Source organism: Cebus imitator, unplaced genomic scaffold (assembly GCF_001604975.1).
Source record: "Cebus imitator isolate Cc_AM_T3 unplaced genomic scaffold, Cebus_imitator-1.0 Scaffold63, whole genome shotgun sequence".
Classification (NCBI taxonomy): Eukaryota; Metazoa; Chordata; class Mammalia; order Primates; family Cebidae; genus Cebus; species Cebus imitator.
The window spans coordinates 6,157,910-6,174,953 of NW_016107378.1; the positions used below are offsets into that span (position 1 = coordinate 6,157,910).

A 17,044-nucleotide genomic window follows, 5' to 3' on the forward strand; every position below is an offset into this window, starting at 1 on the left:
AACAATACCCTACCCTCTCAGGGCCTTTTGGATGAGCCAGGCTTCTAAACAGGGCCCCCTCCAGGGGGCTGAGCATGGGCATTAGTTTCTGCTGCCCTGCTCTGTCCCACTCAGCCTTTCTAGGGGGGCGTAGGTGGTCTCAGGGAGTGTTTGGGTCCTGTAGTAATTTGACCTCTCTGGGCCTCTGTGCTCCACTACGAAGCCAGAGGTAGTAGCAGTGGTAATGAACAATGATAGTAATGGAATAGTAATAGCGTCTCTCCTGGGCTGACATCTCTGCATCCAGGAAAAAACTGGGGGCCTCTCTGGTTTTTTAACCATCATCTGCTCTGATTGGTCACTGCCTGTTCCCCATTAGTTGTGAACCGTCGTGACTATTTATCATGCTGACCTCAGCGTTTTGCTCTGAGGATTAAATGTGTAAAGTAAGTGCCAAGCGCATAGTAAAGGTCACTTGTTATTTTCCCCTTTTACAGTAGCAGTCCACACTCTTTGAGGACTAAGGATTTGCCAACCACTTTCTATTTAATCCTTACAGTATTTCATGTTGTAAGTGAGGAAACTGAGGCATAGCACAATGAGGTCACTTGCCTCAAGCCCCAGCTGTTGGGAGCTGAGAGGGACTTGCACCCAGGCAGGCAGCATTGGCACCACTGCCCCTGGTCTTAAGCAACAGTGCACCCAGCAGCTCTGGACCGCATCATGGCTGCAAGAAGGGACAGACCGGCTGGGGGGAGGTCCCGGGTGCTTATGGCTGCGCTTAGGCTGTGGGGTAGCGCGGCTGGCCTGGGTCACTGTGCCTGCTTCTCCTGGGTGCCCCTTAGCCTGGATCACTCCTTCCTTTCTGGCACTGCCCACCATGGTGCTGGGCTGCTTCTAGAGCCTCCAGAGTCTTGGGCTGTGTGAGCCTCCCTGGAGTGCTCTGCATCCAGCATCAAGCACCACTTCGTGAAAGCCCCTACTATGTGAGAAGCACTCTGCTGGCCTCTTTTAGGCATTTCTGTGGCATCAACCCAGGAACCTTGCTGTGGCCTGTGTTTTGGCAAAGAGAGGCTCCAGCTCAGAAAGGTGATGCCATATGCCAAGGAGGCACAACTGTGTGCGGCTGTGCAGGGACTGAAACTCAAGGGGAGTGTGTTTCCTGGGGACCCCAGCCCTTCCTCTCCCTGCCTTCTGGCCTTGTGTGACCAGGGATGAGCTGAAAAATCCCGGCTTTGCCTGCTTAGAGGCCCCGGGCAGATGGGCCATCGCAGAAAGGAGCTAGACAAAGCCCAGGTTCCTCCCCAGCCACGGCAGCATTCTCTGGGGCCTTGCCCCCTGCCTGGGCACACCTGGGGGCAGGGGCTCAGCTGTCTGTTAGCCCACCCCTTCCCTCCCTGAGGACCCACTCATGTAAGAACAGACTCTGGGGGTTTCACAGGGGCTTGGGGGCTGGCAGGCTGGGACCCTCGGGAGTGTATCCATAGCAACCAGCTCTCAGAGGACTGGGTTCCTGTGGGGCCAAGGCTGCTGCCGGCTGGAGTGTGAAGCATTGAAGTTCCACCTCCCCCTCTGTTTATGGGTAATGACAATATCACCTCAAGTAGGGACCAGCGTGTGCTGACCCTGGCTGTCCATCCACCCTGCAGATCCGCACTGTGCCTTTCTCTGCTGGGTGGGGCAGGCTGAGTGTTCTCACACCCATTTTACAGCCAAGCAAACAGACATCCGGGTTAGAGGGCCTGTCCAGATCCTACTAGCTTTCTGTCACCTAGACCAGGACTTTCAGGTGGGGTCTGGGACACGGAGCTGAGAATGGCAGGGCAGACAGTGGACATCGAATTCCAGTTCCCCTGCTCACCAGCAAGAGGCTCAGACCAAGTGCTGCAGCCTCTGGAAACCCCACCTTTCCCATCCCTAGAGTGGAGCTCACAGAGGGTTTGTGAGTATTTGCTATAAATGCTGCTCACACATGGCAGGTTCTCAGTGAACGTTGTCTGTGGTCATGATCGTGGAAATTTAGCAGCTCTGGCTGGCTCTTCCTTCTCTCCTTTGTGTCTTCAAGGGCCTGGCCATTTCTTCTCTGCTCTCCCTCTCCTGTCTCCGCCATTCCCAAGTGTGTTTTCTTCCTGCCCAGGCCCCCCTCTGCTGTTGCTCAGGGCTGTGCTGGGGGAGGTAGTGCTGGCCACAGGCCCTGGAACTCAGCTCTGGTTCTCCTGGGCTGGGCCCCAGGGAAGGGGCTTATGGCAGGGGAGATGCTTAGAGTGCCAAGTTCTGTCTTTCTGTAATTATGTCTCCCAGTGGGGGCTGAAGCTCTAGGAGGAGGGGGTCTCCAGGGGGGTTGAGAGCGGGGACAGACAAGGAGTAGATATGTTGGGGTGAGGACTGGGGTCCAGCCATGCTTGGAGGGTTTGGGGGGCTGGTGAGCCTGTGTGTGTGTGTGTACCTGTGTGTGTGCACTTATGAATCTACATGTGTGTACACGAGGGTGTGTGGTACGTGCGGGGATGGGTCTGTGTATACCCTTGTGTTGGATGTGCATCTGTGGGCATATTTGGGAGTATCAGTGTGCGTATTGGGGTTGCAGTGAGTGAGCTGAAGGCAGGGTCTCTGGATGAGTGTGGACATGCCCATTTGTGTGGCCCGGTTCACCCAGGGAGATGGCCCTGCTTCTCTGGGGGCTGCATATATGTATCTGTGTTACAGATTGCTGTGTTTGGGGGTTGTGGGTGTGTCTGTGAAGGTCTTGCGTGTTGCTGGTGAGTTGGGGTGAGGATGAGCACGTGAATGCACATGTGTGCTTCCATGTCTGTGACTTGTGTGTGTATGTGAGGGGTTAGCCCTTACCCCAGCCCCTCCCTTGGGAACCCTCTGAAGCTCAGTGACCCACCAGGAGGAGCTCAGTTATTGGACAGTGCTCTTCTTATCACCAAGGAGTGGCAGAGTGGCATTTGGGGACAGCCTGCCTTCCTGCCCAAGCCCCTGTGAGCTCCATGCACACTGAGCTCCCTTTATCCACCTGCCCCTGGGAAGGGCATCCAAGTCACTGTGATCATGGGTTCCCTGCATGCCTCTGGACCAGCCATGGCTGCAGCCTTCAGAGACTTCCACCCAAGCAAATCCCCATCCTTGGAGGGGGAACATGGTCTTCTGCCCCTAGCCATGGCTGTGGCCTGGTACCACCCCCTTCCTCCCACCCACCCACTTACAGGCCTGGGTGGTCCTCACCCGGCAGCCCTCCCATGGGTTTCCTTGTGATGAAGCTTTCTGGGGTGTGCTTCATTCATTCATTTACTCATTCATTCATTCATTCATTCATGCACCAAGGGCTCTTGCACTTTGCCAAGCAGAGTGGGTGGAACACATGTGAGACAGAAGGGTTGGTTTTGATGGTGGAGATACCCGAGGTGGTTTCTCTCCATGACCATGGCCCTGGAGTTGACCTGAGATGGGTACTCTGGGCTGTGTCCCCTAAAAAGACCTCAGGTCCTGCAGTCTCCTTGGGCCTGGACATCTCCCTTTGCCTGTGGTGAGGCTGGATTCCCCAGCCCTGTCTTCCCTCCACCCTGCCCTCAACTCACCTAGCTCTTCCGAGGGCCTTCCCATGCAGAGTACCTGTGTCTGGGCCCTAGGCTGTGGTCTGTACTCAGGATACAGCGAACCCCTGAGGTCTTCTGAAACATTGTGGGGAAAGGCCCCTGATTTTGTCAGATCAGGTCTGAGGCATCCAGCACCAGCTTTTCTAGTTGTTTCTTCATTCATTCATTTGTTCAACAACCATTTTCTTAGCAAATTAATGATCATAATAAAAGTTAAGTAAATATTTTACACTGACCCTAGGTCAGGCCTGCACTAGGGTGGTGTAGGTCCAAGACACTGAAGTCGCCTTTGGCTCTTTTTGTCACTTCTGTCTGAGTAGAATGCTCTGCATATGTTATTCTGCAACTTTGTTTATGTGTTCAGCAAAGGCTAGTTAAGCACTTCATGTTCCTGTGCTGCTTCAAATGTGGACAAAACACGTTCCTGGCCCTGCGGGTGCTCGTGGTGCAAGAGGGGAGCAGATAAACCAATTTGCAATGACACAACAATGTGTTATTCACCCAGCGTCCTTTAGCATAAGCTCAGGGTGCGGAGGGGGTCCTGGACCCATTCTGGGTGAAAAGAGAAGTCTTCTCAGAAGAGGTAACGTTTGAACTGAGTGAAGAATGGAGGGGGTGTTGCAGGTAGAGGAACCAGCACAGGCAAAGGCCTGCAGTTACTGAGGGAACTGTGAGTGTGGGTGGAAAGAGGGAAATAGGAACAGAGAACAGGTGGGATAAAATAGAAATTAATTTAAAAGATGGTGGGATTTCAAATCAACCGTGTCGAGAATTACACTAAATATAAATGGAGTTAAAATTCCAATCTAAAGGTAGAGATTTGTCAGATTAGATGCAAAGAAAAAAAGTAAGACTTAATTGGATGCGATCTATGGGGCCTGGACTTTAAATATAAAGACACAGATAGGTTAAAAGTAAAAAGAAAATGTGCACCATGCAAGAACTCATCATAACATTTCAGAATGATAAACAGGGAGGTGGGAGCTGAGACGGTTGAGTTCCCTGGTGGTTCATCTGGCTGCATAGTTGAGACCTGGGCCTGGCTCCTTGGCCAAGAAATCTGAAGTCCTGCTCCCTTTTCCAGAAGTAAGAGAAGCCCTCTCATCCCAGGAACCAAAGTGGTCTTCAAAAACCTTGGATATTTTGATTCCTAATATCACCCTTCTTTCTTCAAAAAACCCCACAGCCACAGTCCTTCCCTCAGACAGTCAACACCACCTCTGTCCCTGGGGTGTTTCAGAACTATTTGGAATTAGTTGTGAGAGTGAGCTTCACTCTTTGGAACGACTTTTCAAGAAGCTTTGAAGCTTATCATCTCAGTTTTTCTGCCCTCAGCTCCCACAGGCAGCTGGTAATAGCCCCTGTGTATGGAAACCAGCCGTAGGAACCCTTGGGGCCATGTATGCTTAGGGCAGATGAAGAGTTCCTTAGCTACCCTTGAACACTGGAGTTGGCAAGAACAGTGTCCCCTGCTCAGCCACATGGTTATTAGGGTGGGTAAATGGATGAGAAAGTTATTGGATGGGTAGAAAGATAGATGGATGAATGGATGGATAGATGTGTATGTAGATGGACAAATGGGTAGACAGATAATAGGTAGGTGGATGGATGGATATACGGATGGATGGGTAGATGGATGGGTGGGTGGATGGGTGGATGTGTGGGTGTGTGTATGTGTATGTAGATGAGTGGGTAGATAGGTGAGTGTGTATGTAGATGGATGGTAGACAGAGGATGGAAGGATGGATGAGTAGATGGAGGATGGATGGGTGGGTATGTATGTAGATGGATGGATGGGTAGATGGAGGATGGATGGATGGGTCTATGGGTAGGTATGTATGTAGACGGGTGGATGGGTAGATGGAGGTTGGATGGGTGGGTATGTATATAAATGATTGGATAGATGGAGGATGGATAGGTGGTTGGAGTTGATGGATGGATGGGTAGATGGAGGAGGGATGGGTGGGTCTATGGGTAGGTATGTTTGTAGATGGATGAATGGGTAGATGGAGGAGGGATGGATAGGTCCATGGGTAGGTATGTATGTAGACGGGTGGATGGGTAGATGGAGGTTGGATGGGTGGGTATGTATATAAATGATTGGATAGATGGAGGATGGATAGGTGGTTGGAGTTGATGGATGGATGGGTAGATGGAGGAGGGATGGGTGGGTCTATGGGTAGGTATGTTTGTAGATGGATGAATGGGTAGATGGAGGAGGGATGGATAGGTCTATGGGTAGGTATGTATGTAGATGGATGGATGGGTAGATGGAGGTTGGATGGGTGGGTATGTTGATAGTTGATTGGATAGATGGAGGATGGATGGATGGGTGGAGTAGATGGATGAGTAGATGGAGGATGGATGGGTAGGTATGTATGTAGAGGGATGAATGGGTAGATGGAGGATGGATGGATGGGTCTGTGGGTAGGTATGTATGTAGATGGGAGGGTGGATGGCTGGGTGAATGGATGGGGCATGGGTACTTGGATTTACCCTTCTAAGCAAGGAGGCCTCCCTTTTCTCCCTTAGAGCTTCACCTTGAGATGGGCAGATTGCCCAGATCTAGCAGAGGAGAAACTCCCTTGGAAAGTAACCTCATTCCCCTTCCCCAGTCTGGTAGAGCTGGATTTAGAGGGAGGTGGGAAGAGAATGGCCTTGGGAAAGCAGGAGGGAATTAGAGCCGTTCTGGAAAGTCTTGAGCCTGGCCCCCTAGGAGCTTTTGCTTTCTGCTTTTTCCTATTTCCTTCTTCTCTAAATCTTTTCTTTTTGGTACCAGTGCATCAAGTGCCAGATGACCTTCGAGAACGAGAGAGAGATCCAAATCCACGTTGCCAACCACATGATTGGTAAGAGAGCATTTCCTCCCAGCCATCCTGGAGCTACTCTTTGGGGTTTGAAATTTGCGGTTCCCATCATCATTTTACCGGCTTTTAGGCCAAAGGACAGAATCACTGCTGCTGTTTCTGAGACAGTGCAAATGGGAGTACAAATGTCAGAATGGGAGCCCTTTCTCCACCGAGCCATCCTGTTGTAGCTCCACTCACATTGCAAACTTTTGACAGTCTCTTCCATTTCCCAGCATAAATTTCCCTCCATTTCTGAAACAAAGTGCTTTCCAGTTGTCAAGCACTCAGGAGCAATTATGCTTCAATTTTGTGTGTCATGACATTGAATAGATTTAACTGCTCACATTTCCCCACTCAACGTGGTGAATTCCTCAGGCACGTTGTCAAAACAGAACACTTATAAAGTTATTTCGGTACTTTTCCCATTCCTCTTCAAGTGGTTTTGGACTTTGGAAAATTCAGCCTTTCTAGAAGGGCAGCTTGCAAAGTCCTGTAGAGTTCACACACTTGGCACAAGAGACCCGGGAAGCTGTGAGGTCTCCTTTACCTTGGATGGGTGGATGTGGTCTCCTTGGCAGCTAGGGGTGTCCTTGTAGTAGGAGAGGGCACAGCTGGATATTCTGATGGGCATGGAGGGAAGGGGCTGGCCTGGGGTTGGCTGGGGCCTGGAAGAGCTTCAGAAGCCTGGTACCCTGGGTCTTTGTTGGACATGTGATCACTTTCTCCAAGACTCTAGTCTGAGCAGTAAAGTTGCAGCCATAGTTTGAATTTCATCTTTACTCCATCTCTGTTTTTCTTCTAGCATCTTTTCGTTGTTGTCTTAACAGCTATCAGAGTACTGGTTTACAAAACCCTTTACTGCATACATTTAGAAAACCTCTCATAAGTGAGCAGCTTCATGAATTTTCATGAACTAAACATACTTGTATAACCCACACACAGACCAAGGAACAAAGTATTTCCAGCATCTCAAAAGCTTCCCTCTCAGCCTCCTTCAGGCCCCCCTCTACCACCAACAGGTCATCATGATGCTGATGTCTAGTAATATAGGTTGGTTTTGCCTGGTTTGTACTTTATGGAAATAGAATCACAGTTTCTACTCATTTGCACCTGGCATCTTTCACTTTTCACATTATTGCCTCCAGTTGGAGATCATGCCTGTCATTGATGTATAGTAATCTGTCACAGGAACACGCCAGCCACCAGTTATCTGATTCTTGATGAGCCCATTCTGATATAGTGCTGGTATATTCATGAACGTGTCTTCTTTTGTTTTGTTTTTGAGACAGAGTCTCACCCTGTCACCCAGGCTGGAGTGTAGTGGCAGAATCTCTGCTTACTGCAACCTCTGCCTCCTAGGTTCAAGTGATTCTCCTGCCTCAGCCTCCCAGGCAGCGGGGACTTAGAGTCATGTGCCATCATGCCTGGCAAATTTTTTTTGTATTTTTAGTAGAGACAGGGTTTCACTATGTTGGCCAGGCTGATCTCAAACTCCTGACCTCAAGTGATCTGCCCATCTCGGCCTCCCAAAGTGCTGAGATTACAGGCGTGAACACCGCACCCGGCCCCATGTACATGTCTCCTGATGAACATATGTATGTGATTTTACTGTGATTATAGGAAAATACAGATAATATATTTTGTGTTTATATATAATATACTGGTATATACTATATTATTTATATATGTAAATATGTATATAAAATGGGAATATAGGATTTGCATGGACTTGCTGAGTCACAGGTTAAATGATGTTCACCTTTAGTAAATGCTGACAAATACATTTGTGAAGCAGATGTATGAACTTACGCTCCTGCTAGTGGTGTATGAGAGTTTCAGTTTGCTCCAAATTTGTACAGTCATTGAGGTTTTGTTTAAGGCTTGCATTGCAAAGGCCATTCTTTAGTGAAGGTGCTCTCAGGGCAGGTTTGGGCCCCCTGGTCCCTACATAGCCACAGCGGTGGCCATGCTCCGTAAGGGTGGGGGCCCAGCATCCTAGTCCCCCCTACCCCCAACCTGTCTGACAACCCCTGCCCCCGTGCCTTGGAGCCAGGCTCCTGCAGCCACTGACTCCCAATCGTGTGTGTGGTAGGGCTCACCTGGCGGAGAGTGGGGAGGGGGGGCCCGGGGAAGACCAGTTTGGGGGCCTTGGGAGCTTGGCCTGACAGGGAGATTGGGGGCTTTTTAATTTCTCTGTCTGAGAGCCCCCTGCTGAAGGATAAGAAGGAGCGCTCCCCTGTCCATCACTGGCTGCTGGGAGTCCTTTCACGGAGTGTCAGGGAGGTGAAGATGAAGATATCTAAAAATGTTTGCTTTTGTAGCAGGTGTTAATACACGTTCCTGTTTGTAAGCATGAAGGGCGCAAACCTGGCTAATTGGACCGCAGTGATTTCTGAGGCGTTTCTGGCCCCTCCCTCCCCTCTTCTGCCTTTCCTTTTGTGCAGAGCCTGGAATCTCTGTGTCCTTAGGTGAAAGACGAGGGGGCTGCTCTTAACTAGAGTCCCAGGAAAAGCAAAAGGAGGGTTTGAGGGGCATTTGGGCCTGTGTGTGAGCTGCAGGCCAGGCTTCCGCGGGAAGACACCCTGGCTGGGGGCTGGACGGGTCCCCTCACCCGCGCCTGCCCTGCAGCATTGTCAGCTGATCGGGAGCCCAGGAACTCGGGAGTTGGGAGGCCTGGGAAGCAGGCAGGAGTGGTTGGCTGGTCCCCAAGTGTGGAGATTTCAGTTCACTGTGGCATGGACCCCTGAGTGAGCCAGACCTCTGGCGGCTGGGCGGTCCCTCTCCCTGTAACCTGCACTCCCCACCTACCTGCCCTCCCCGAGCCTCATCAGCCCAATCAACCAGAGGACTTGACTGAGCACCTATGGCATATCCAGAGCTGCGGCAGTCTCTGTGAGTGATGGGGTACAGGGGGCATGGTCTCTGCCTCAGAGATCATCTCACAGAAGACGCCGCACATATCATGCAGCAAAGAGGTCACATTGGATAAGGATGTTACCAGCTGCTATTGACTCAGCCTTTCTACGTGCCAGGCGCTTTACATAGGCACTTGTTCCCCATCTGACAGATTAGGAACCCGGGGCTTAGAGAGATTTCGTGACTTACCCAAGTCCTTCCAGCCTGAGTAATGGAGGCAGGAAGGACTGAACCACAACTAGGGCCCCTCTGTTGTGTTTGGGGCCCCTACCGGGGTCTGTGGTGGCAGAGACCTCAGGGTTCTCTTCCAGGGGGAGGCTGACGGGTGTGCAGGTAAGCGCAGTGCAGTGGTGTGGGTGCTCCCAGAGCAGGGCCCCCTGGGCGCTGAAGGATGAAGAGGGGGGATGTAGGGGGGATGTTGCCTTCCGAGGGAGGGCTGAGCATTAGGAGGAGGCTCTGGAACAATGTGTTGCTGCCAGGCTGCGAGGTGGTGAGCCACCTGCCTGTAGGAGGACTCGGGGTGAGCAGGGCAGGCGAGTCTGGCGGACTGTAGGTGCCTGGCTTGGCTGGGATGGAGGCATCGTGGGGAGTGAGAGTGGGGAGGGGGCTGGGGTGGGCCACAGATCACCTCCGATACCAGGTGGAGGAGTTAGGGTTTGGCCTTCCACTCTGTAGGCCAGGGTCCAACTTTGGGGGCCCCTTGGCTACGATTTATTAGGCTTCTCTTGAAAAACCACAAGAGGTGGCAGCCAGGGCGTCACATTCCCGCAAACATCATTTCCGTCATCATCATCATTCCCACCTGGTGTGACTTAGCAGTAGCAGCAGTATCTCCTACGCAAGGCATGCATGCCCAGCCATCATGGTCTTGCTGTTATAGGGGGTTGCATGGCTCATTTAAGTCCCCAGCCTGGTCCCTGTGGTTACCTGAGTGTATAACCTTGGACCTTAGTGCTAGGGAGCCATTGAAGGTTTTAGATCAGGGTGTAGCCTGGACTGAGCCTTAGGAAGATGAATGTGGCTGCAGTGTTGAGAGGGAACCAGCTGGGAAGAGAACAAAGACCCACCTGGTATGTCCTGGGCTGAGGGAATGGGGCAGCAGGAGAAGGAGTTGATGGAACTTACATGTGGCTTGTGCTGTGAGTCTGGCCGGCCCTGGTGGCTTGGGAAGGCTGCTGGGGGGATGGTGAGAGGCAGGCACAGCAGGCCTGCTTTGGGGCTGGCTCTGCACTCCCAGTAAATCTGTTGGGGCCCAGTGTCCCTGTGGGTGGCTTCTCCTGCTAAACGGTCCGAGCCCAGAGTGGCTGCCCTGCCGCTGACGGGTAAAAGTCCCCCTTAGTGGCACCAGGGGGACTTGGTGGGTAGAAGTGTTCAGCTCCGCAGCCTTCTCATAAACTCAGGGCACTTGGGGGTCTGAGGCAGGCCTCCCCAGGGACCCAGACTGCTGGAGAGCTCCCCTGAGGGTCGGTAAACCGGCCTTTTTATAGCGGGGGCCCTCTGCATGGCTCCGCAGCCCAGAGACGCTGGAGTTACAATGACTCAGGGACATGTCTCCTTGGAAACATTTTCCTAGCACCCCACTCCTGGCTGCTGCTGAGGGGGAGTGATTTGGATCTGATAGAAAGGCAAGGGTCTTTGGAAACCTTTCAACAGCAGGGTCTCCTTTGAAATTTCCCCTCCCCACGGAGAATGAGGCCCCTTCTCTGGGCCTCCCCTGGCTTTTGAAATGGCTTGGACACTCCCTCCCTCCCTGAGAAGGCACATGAAGAACTTGGAGCAGCCCAGAGCTCTGTGCTGTGGCCTCCTGCTGGGGTGACCTGGCTCCGCCCAGCCACCTCTTCCCCACCTCCCCTTCATCCCCTCACCCCCTCCCAGGACTCTGGGAGGATGGCCCCCAGGTCTGCTGCCCCAGGAAATGGCTCTGCAGGAGGCCCTCGCCTTGGGCTCCCTGGGAGCAGGGGGCTGCTGAAGGAGGGAGAAGGAGGCTTGTGTGGGGCCTGGCCCAGAGGCAGCGGGCCCCCCACAGCTGGGAAGGGAGGAGCATCGGCTTGCCCACATGTGTTGAACATAGATGTACAATGTGCTTACGCTGCCCTCCTGGGGCACACGGGACCTCACCCTGGGGTGCCGGGCCTGAGGCTGGAGACCCCCAGGAAGCCGATTTGCTGAAGAGGCCTTACTTTTAGTTCCTTTCGGGTGGGGATGGCTGGATAAGGGGTCTGAGAACTTGTCCTTGAGATAACAAACTTGCCGTGACCCAGGTTGGCCCCAAGGGAGTGACTCAGCCTCTGGGCCCCTGGACATCCTCACGCAGGGCCTCACAGGCCCCATGGGGGAGCCCCGGGGAGGGTCAGGTCTGGGAAGGGATGGTCCTCAGGGAATCTTGTCAGGAACGCTTGCCCTTGCTGTCCTTGGAAAGTGGCTGTGGACTCTCTGGCGGGAAGCCAGGCCAGAGCCAGGCCTGTCCCGGTGGGGCATTAGTCATTCTGGAGGCCTGCTTTGCATGCTCATGCTGGCCCTTTTCCCTGGTTGCCTTCAAGGGCTGGGCTCTGCTGACAGGGGCAAATAAATGGGGGAGGAAGGGGATGTTTGGAAGATCAACCCCTCCTGCCTTCTGCCCAGGCCCTTAAAGCGCCCCCACTGCCAGCTTCTGTCCTTGCGTGCTCTCCAGTCCCCAGCCCTGGCCCCTCACTGTGGTAGGACCGGCCCTGGCCCACCTGGAGGCAGGTGTGTGTGTGTGTGTGTGTGTGTGTGTGTGTGTGTGTGTAAAAGAGAGAGAGAGAGAAGGAGAGAGGAAGACAGAGAGGGTTTTTCTACCATCCAAGTCTTTATGAAGCACATCCCTGGAGATACTTTCAAACTGCCTCACAGATTCAGGGCCCAGCAGTTCAAGCTGCCATTTGGACCCTGGCCCCGTGCTGAAGGTCCGGCCTGTAGCATTTTGGAGGGGAAGTAATCACTGGTCCAAGGAGGATGGTCTACAGTAGAAGTCAGAGTCTCGCTCCAGCTCCAGGGAGATACAAAAAAACCTCAAATAGAACCACAGAGGAAAAACTCATGAACAGGAAAAGAAAAAGGGGTTCCTGTCTCTCTTCTGCCAGGATCACGTGTTGCTGAGCCGGGCTGTGTCAGGCTCTATGGTGCTTTTGATTCAGGTAACACCAGACTCAAAACATCTGTCTAACCTTAATATGTGATAAAACTGTCTCCCTCTCCCCCCGGAGATCATATTTCAGGTTCTGGAACTGTTCTGTCAGAGTAACAAGTCTGTACAGCAAGCCTATAATCCAATTCTTTTTTATTCTTTTTTTTTCCTTGCCAAACCCCCAAACTAGGGCATAGTCACTTCCCCTTCAACAGTCCTCCTGGGTGACAGAACCAGCCCAAAGCACTCGGTTTCCCTGACTTTGAATCCCATTGGTTCATTTGAGGAAGCTGTTTAGGTCTATGGAGAATCCATCAGTTATGAATTTTAAAATAGTAGAAATTTTCTTGTTTTCATGAATTCCTTTTGTATGTGTATTTTTTTTTCTTTTGGAGGAAAGGCCTCTGTGGTTGAGGTTTTTTCTAATCATAACCTCATACCTTCATGTTTAGTAAACACGATTAAAATCCTTGGTGGGCTCTGCGAGGGGCCGCTAACCCAGCTCTGGAGATGGTCACCTACAAGTTCAATGTAATGTCACAAGTCTAAGATATGGGCGCTCAGAGAACAGTCATGTTGCCCAATCTGGGTATTCCAGGAACACTTTCTCGAAGAGGTTGCACCTAATCAGGGTCTCAGAGTATGAGAAATAAGGTGGGAGGCAAATTTCAGGCAAAGAAACAAGTACAAGCCATTATAGAGAAAAGAGGTCCATGTAGTATGCAGGGACACTGTAGACCATTCAGTACTGCAACAGAACCGACTGTGAGGCAGGAGGGGTGAGGTAAAGTAGGTGAGAGAAGGTGAGGATTTTGGATAGGAGGGTATGGGCTGGAGAAACATTTAAGAGACAAAACCAGCAGGATTTGGCTATTGAGTGGACATGGGAGGGGAAGAAGTTAGGAAGACTCAGAGGTCTCAGGTGACCAGGTTTTGGTTGATAGGTAGCAGATGGTACCATGCCAGAGGAAGAGCTCTAAGGGACTGGCAAAGAAGACAGTGATGCTAGCAGTGGTTTAGGTATCAGTCCGTTCTCACACTGCTGGTAAGATATACCTGAGACTGGGTGATTTATAAAGGAAAGGTTTAATTGACTTACAGTTCTTCAGGGCTGGAGAGGTCTCAGGAAACTTACAATTATGGTGGAAGGGGAAGCAGGCATGTCTTACATGGCGGCAGGGGAGAGAGACGAGAAAGCAAAGGGGAAGAGCACCTTGTGAAACCATCAGATTTTGTGAGAACTCACTCATGAGAACAGCACAGGAGAAACCACCTCCATGATTCAATCACCTTTCTTCCTCGACATCGTGGGGATTACAGGTCTCTCCCTCCACACGTCTGGATTACAATTCGAGATGAGATTTGGATGGGGACACAGAACTAAACCGTATCGATCAATACCATCCACTGAGGCTCCCTAAGCACCAGGCCCTTCTTTCAATGTCTGCAGGTGTTATCACATTTCACTCTCACAACAGCCTGTGAGACATGCTGTCATTACTCTCCTTTTATCCATGGGGAGTGTCATGTCCAATGTCGGTATGTTTCAGGGTAAGGATGTGAACTCAGGCAGTGTGACTCAGAGCCTGCACCCTTAACCCCTGCACCTGAAAGCTCATCACGCTTAGTGGGCTTGAGTGTTCGTGATAGTGTGGGCTCACACAAGATGCCCATGGAGATCTGAGTGTTGGTGTCTGGCCAGCAGGGCCCTGTCTGGGTAAGGGCATCTGGGGGCATCATCATAGATGGTGAGAACATTTGGGAGGAGCCTGGAGAGTGAGGATCATGGGGTCACTGGTGCTGAAGGAGCAGTGTTTCCAGGAATATCAGTTGGGCGCCGTGTGAAAAGTGCCCTGGGAGGGAGGCTGAAGAGGGTCTGTGGGGCTCAGCAACAAGTGTCCATTGTGTCCTGGGTGTAAGCAGGGTCAGTGGTGTCCCACGGAAGGGGTCAGGAGGAGATGGGAGGCCAGCAGTGTCGATGGACTTTCTGGGTTCCAGGCTGGGAGGGGAGAGAGAGAAGCGGGAAGGGGAGGGCTCCAAAGGTCACAGAAAGTGTTTAAGAGGAAGAGACCAAAGTGTGTTTCTAGGTTAGGGAGAGAGAGCCAGCAGGGAGCGGAAGAGGAAGGATAGAAGTGAGGGAGGTGCTGATGGAGCCGGTCCTCCAGGGGGCCAGCACTGGAGCCCTGGCACCATCTTGCTTGAGCTGGCTCATAAACATGTCCTTCCCTCTGTCAGGTCACATGGGCTTGGTGGCCTGGATTGTTGAACTGACTTTGCTGAGCATTCTTTGATATCATTTGGCTGCTTGGCAGCAGCTGATACATGAACAATTTCCCTCATACCTGCTTCTTGGTGAGCCTTACTACAATAAGATCAGACAACAAGCGACCTGTGGCCAGTGGCCCCAGAGCTTGTCCCCAGAGCTTGGTCTCCTCTGTCCTGAGCACCCAGTGGGCTTCAGAGCCTCAGACCTGGCCTTGGATCCTTGGGGCCCAGTGGGGAGAAAGTGGAAGGCCTTCTCTTATGCCTCTGAAGGAGCCGGGGTGCCCCTCAATGGCTGTTCAGTCCTGGAAGTGTCCTGCGTGGTGTGATTCCCAGCTCACCTATTTGGGGAAACTGAGGTGAGGAGAAGGGAAGTGATCCCCAGAGATGCATGGCAAGCTGTGAGCCTGGGTTAGAGTGAGAATCTGACATCACTGATAGGAGCATTTTCTAAACAGAGAGTCTGAGAGAAGTTACTGGTTCAAGTTTATCCTATAGACTTTAATCATCAACAATTTGCTTAGCCTGCTGCAGGTGTGAATATTAATGGGCAACAGAGTGTGCAAGCATGTGTGCACATGCACTGAATGTGGAACCCAACAGGGAAACACAGCAGTTAAGAGCACAGGCTCTGCCGTCAGAAGGCTCCGGCTCCAGCTGCGTCTGTTCATGGCTATTATACCATCTTCCTATACATCAGCTCCTCATCTATAGAATATCTTCATCTTAACATAGTAGTTTAGGCACGACCCTTTTGGTGGCAAGTCAGAAATCCAACTCACACTGACTAAAGCATAAAAAATCTACTACTGGTTAGGCATAAAAATGTTTGCTATTGGTTTATGTAACAGAAAAATCTAGAGATATATTAGCAGGTTTCAGGCATGGCTGGTTCCAGGTGCTCCAGCAAAATCATCATCAGTTTCTCCCTCTCTCATCTCTCAGCTCGGCTTCCTTCTTTGTCGCCTTTGTTCTCAAATGGGCTCCCCAGTGCAAGATAGCAGCCAGTAGCAGAGAGGGCCATGTGCTTCCTCATCTGCAGTGAAGGTCTAGGAATGAGGCTCGCTGGCCTCAGGAGCGTCCCGAAGCTGTCCATGAGCCGAGTGTTATGGCCAGGGAGGTGGAGCTGGTTGTTGGTCAGGCCGGTGACCCTTGCCCTTCCTGGGGGTCCACCCCCCAACAGTGGGAGTAGGAAGGTTGTTCTTGAAAAATAAAAAAGAGGGCTTTTATTTCCATAAGAAGGGGCAGCACAAACACTGCAGCTTTTTGGGAGGCCAAGGCAGGCGGATCACAAGGTCAGCAGATCGAGACCATTGGCCAACACGGTGAAACTTCGTCTCTACTAAAATACAAAAATTAGCCAGGCATGGTGGCGTGCGCCTGTAGTCCCAGCTACTCGGGAGGCTGTGGCAGGGGAATCACTTGAACTCAGTAGGCAGAGGTTGCAGTGAGCTGGGATCACGCCATTGCACTCCAGCCTGGGTGACAGAGTGAGACTCTGTCCCAAACAAAACAAAACAAAACAAAACAGTGCAGCTCAGCACACCTACCAGTTGGCACTGTTTAGAGGATAAAATGAGTCAAAATGTATGAAAAGGTCCCAGCACACTGCTTGGCACAGGTGACTTCTGAATAAATGGTATATATCAATATCGTATTAGTGTTAATAATGATGATGATAATGGAGTCCCAGTGTAGAGGAAAAACTGAACCCCTCTGTGGCCATGCTAAGCCTACATCCCAGATGTCAGCACTCAGCATCTCCGAGGACACTCCTGAGGGCTTCCTGGAGGAAGACGAACGGCCCTCTCTCTCTGTCTTGTCAAGACTCCAAGGGGCTGGGCCTGGAGGACAGAGCCAGAAGGAGTAGCTCCAGTCAAACTGATTTTTCATTTCCTCCTTTTTCATTTCACTTCATTCATTCAGTTTTCTTTTTTTTTAATTTTTAATTTGTATGGGTACATAGTAGGTACATATATTTCTGGAGTACATGAGATCTTTTGATACAAGCATGCAATATATAATAGTCACATCAGGGTAATTGGGGTACCCATCACCTGAAGCATTTATTCTTTCTTTGTGCTACAAACAGTCCAATTATACTCTTTTAGTTATTTTAAAATGTACAATAAATGATTGTTGACTGCAGTCACCCTGTTGTGCTACCAAGTACTAGATCTTATTGATTCTGTCAAATGATTTTTTTTTCCTTTTTCTTTTCTTTTCTTTATTTTTTTTTTCTTAATTTATTTTATTGCATTTTAGGTTTTGGGGTACATGTGAAGAACATGCAA

General features: G+C 51.1%; 1 protein-coding gene across 1 annotated transcript in view; it reads left to right on the forward strand.

The window, feature by feature from the left end:
* The window catches only part of ZNF423 (zinc finger protein 423), a 360,445-nt gene that overhangs the window by 217,144 nt on the left and 126,257 nt on the right, over nucleotides 1-17,044 (forward strand). Inside the window, exon 5 of the mRNA XM_017530167.2 lies at nucleotides 6,351-6,427. Coding sequence (XP_017385656.1) covers nucleotides 6,351-6,427 — 77 coding nt within the window. The remainder of the gene's footprint in view (nucleotides 1-6,350; nucleotides 6,428-17,044) is intronic.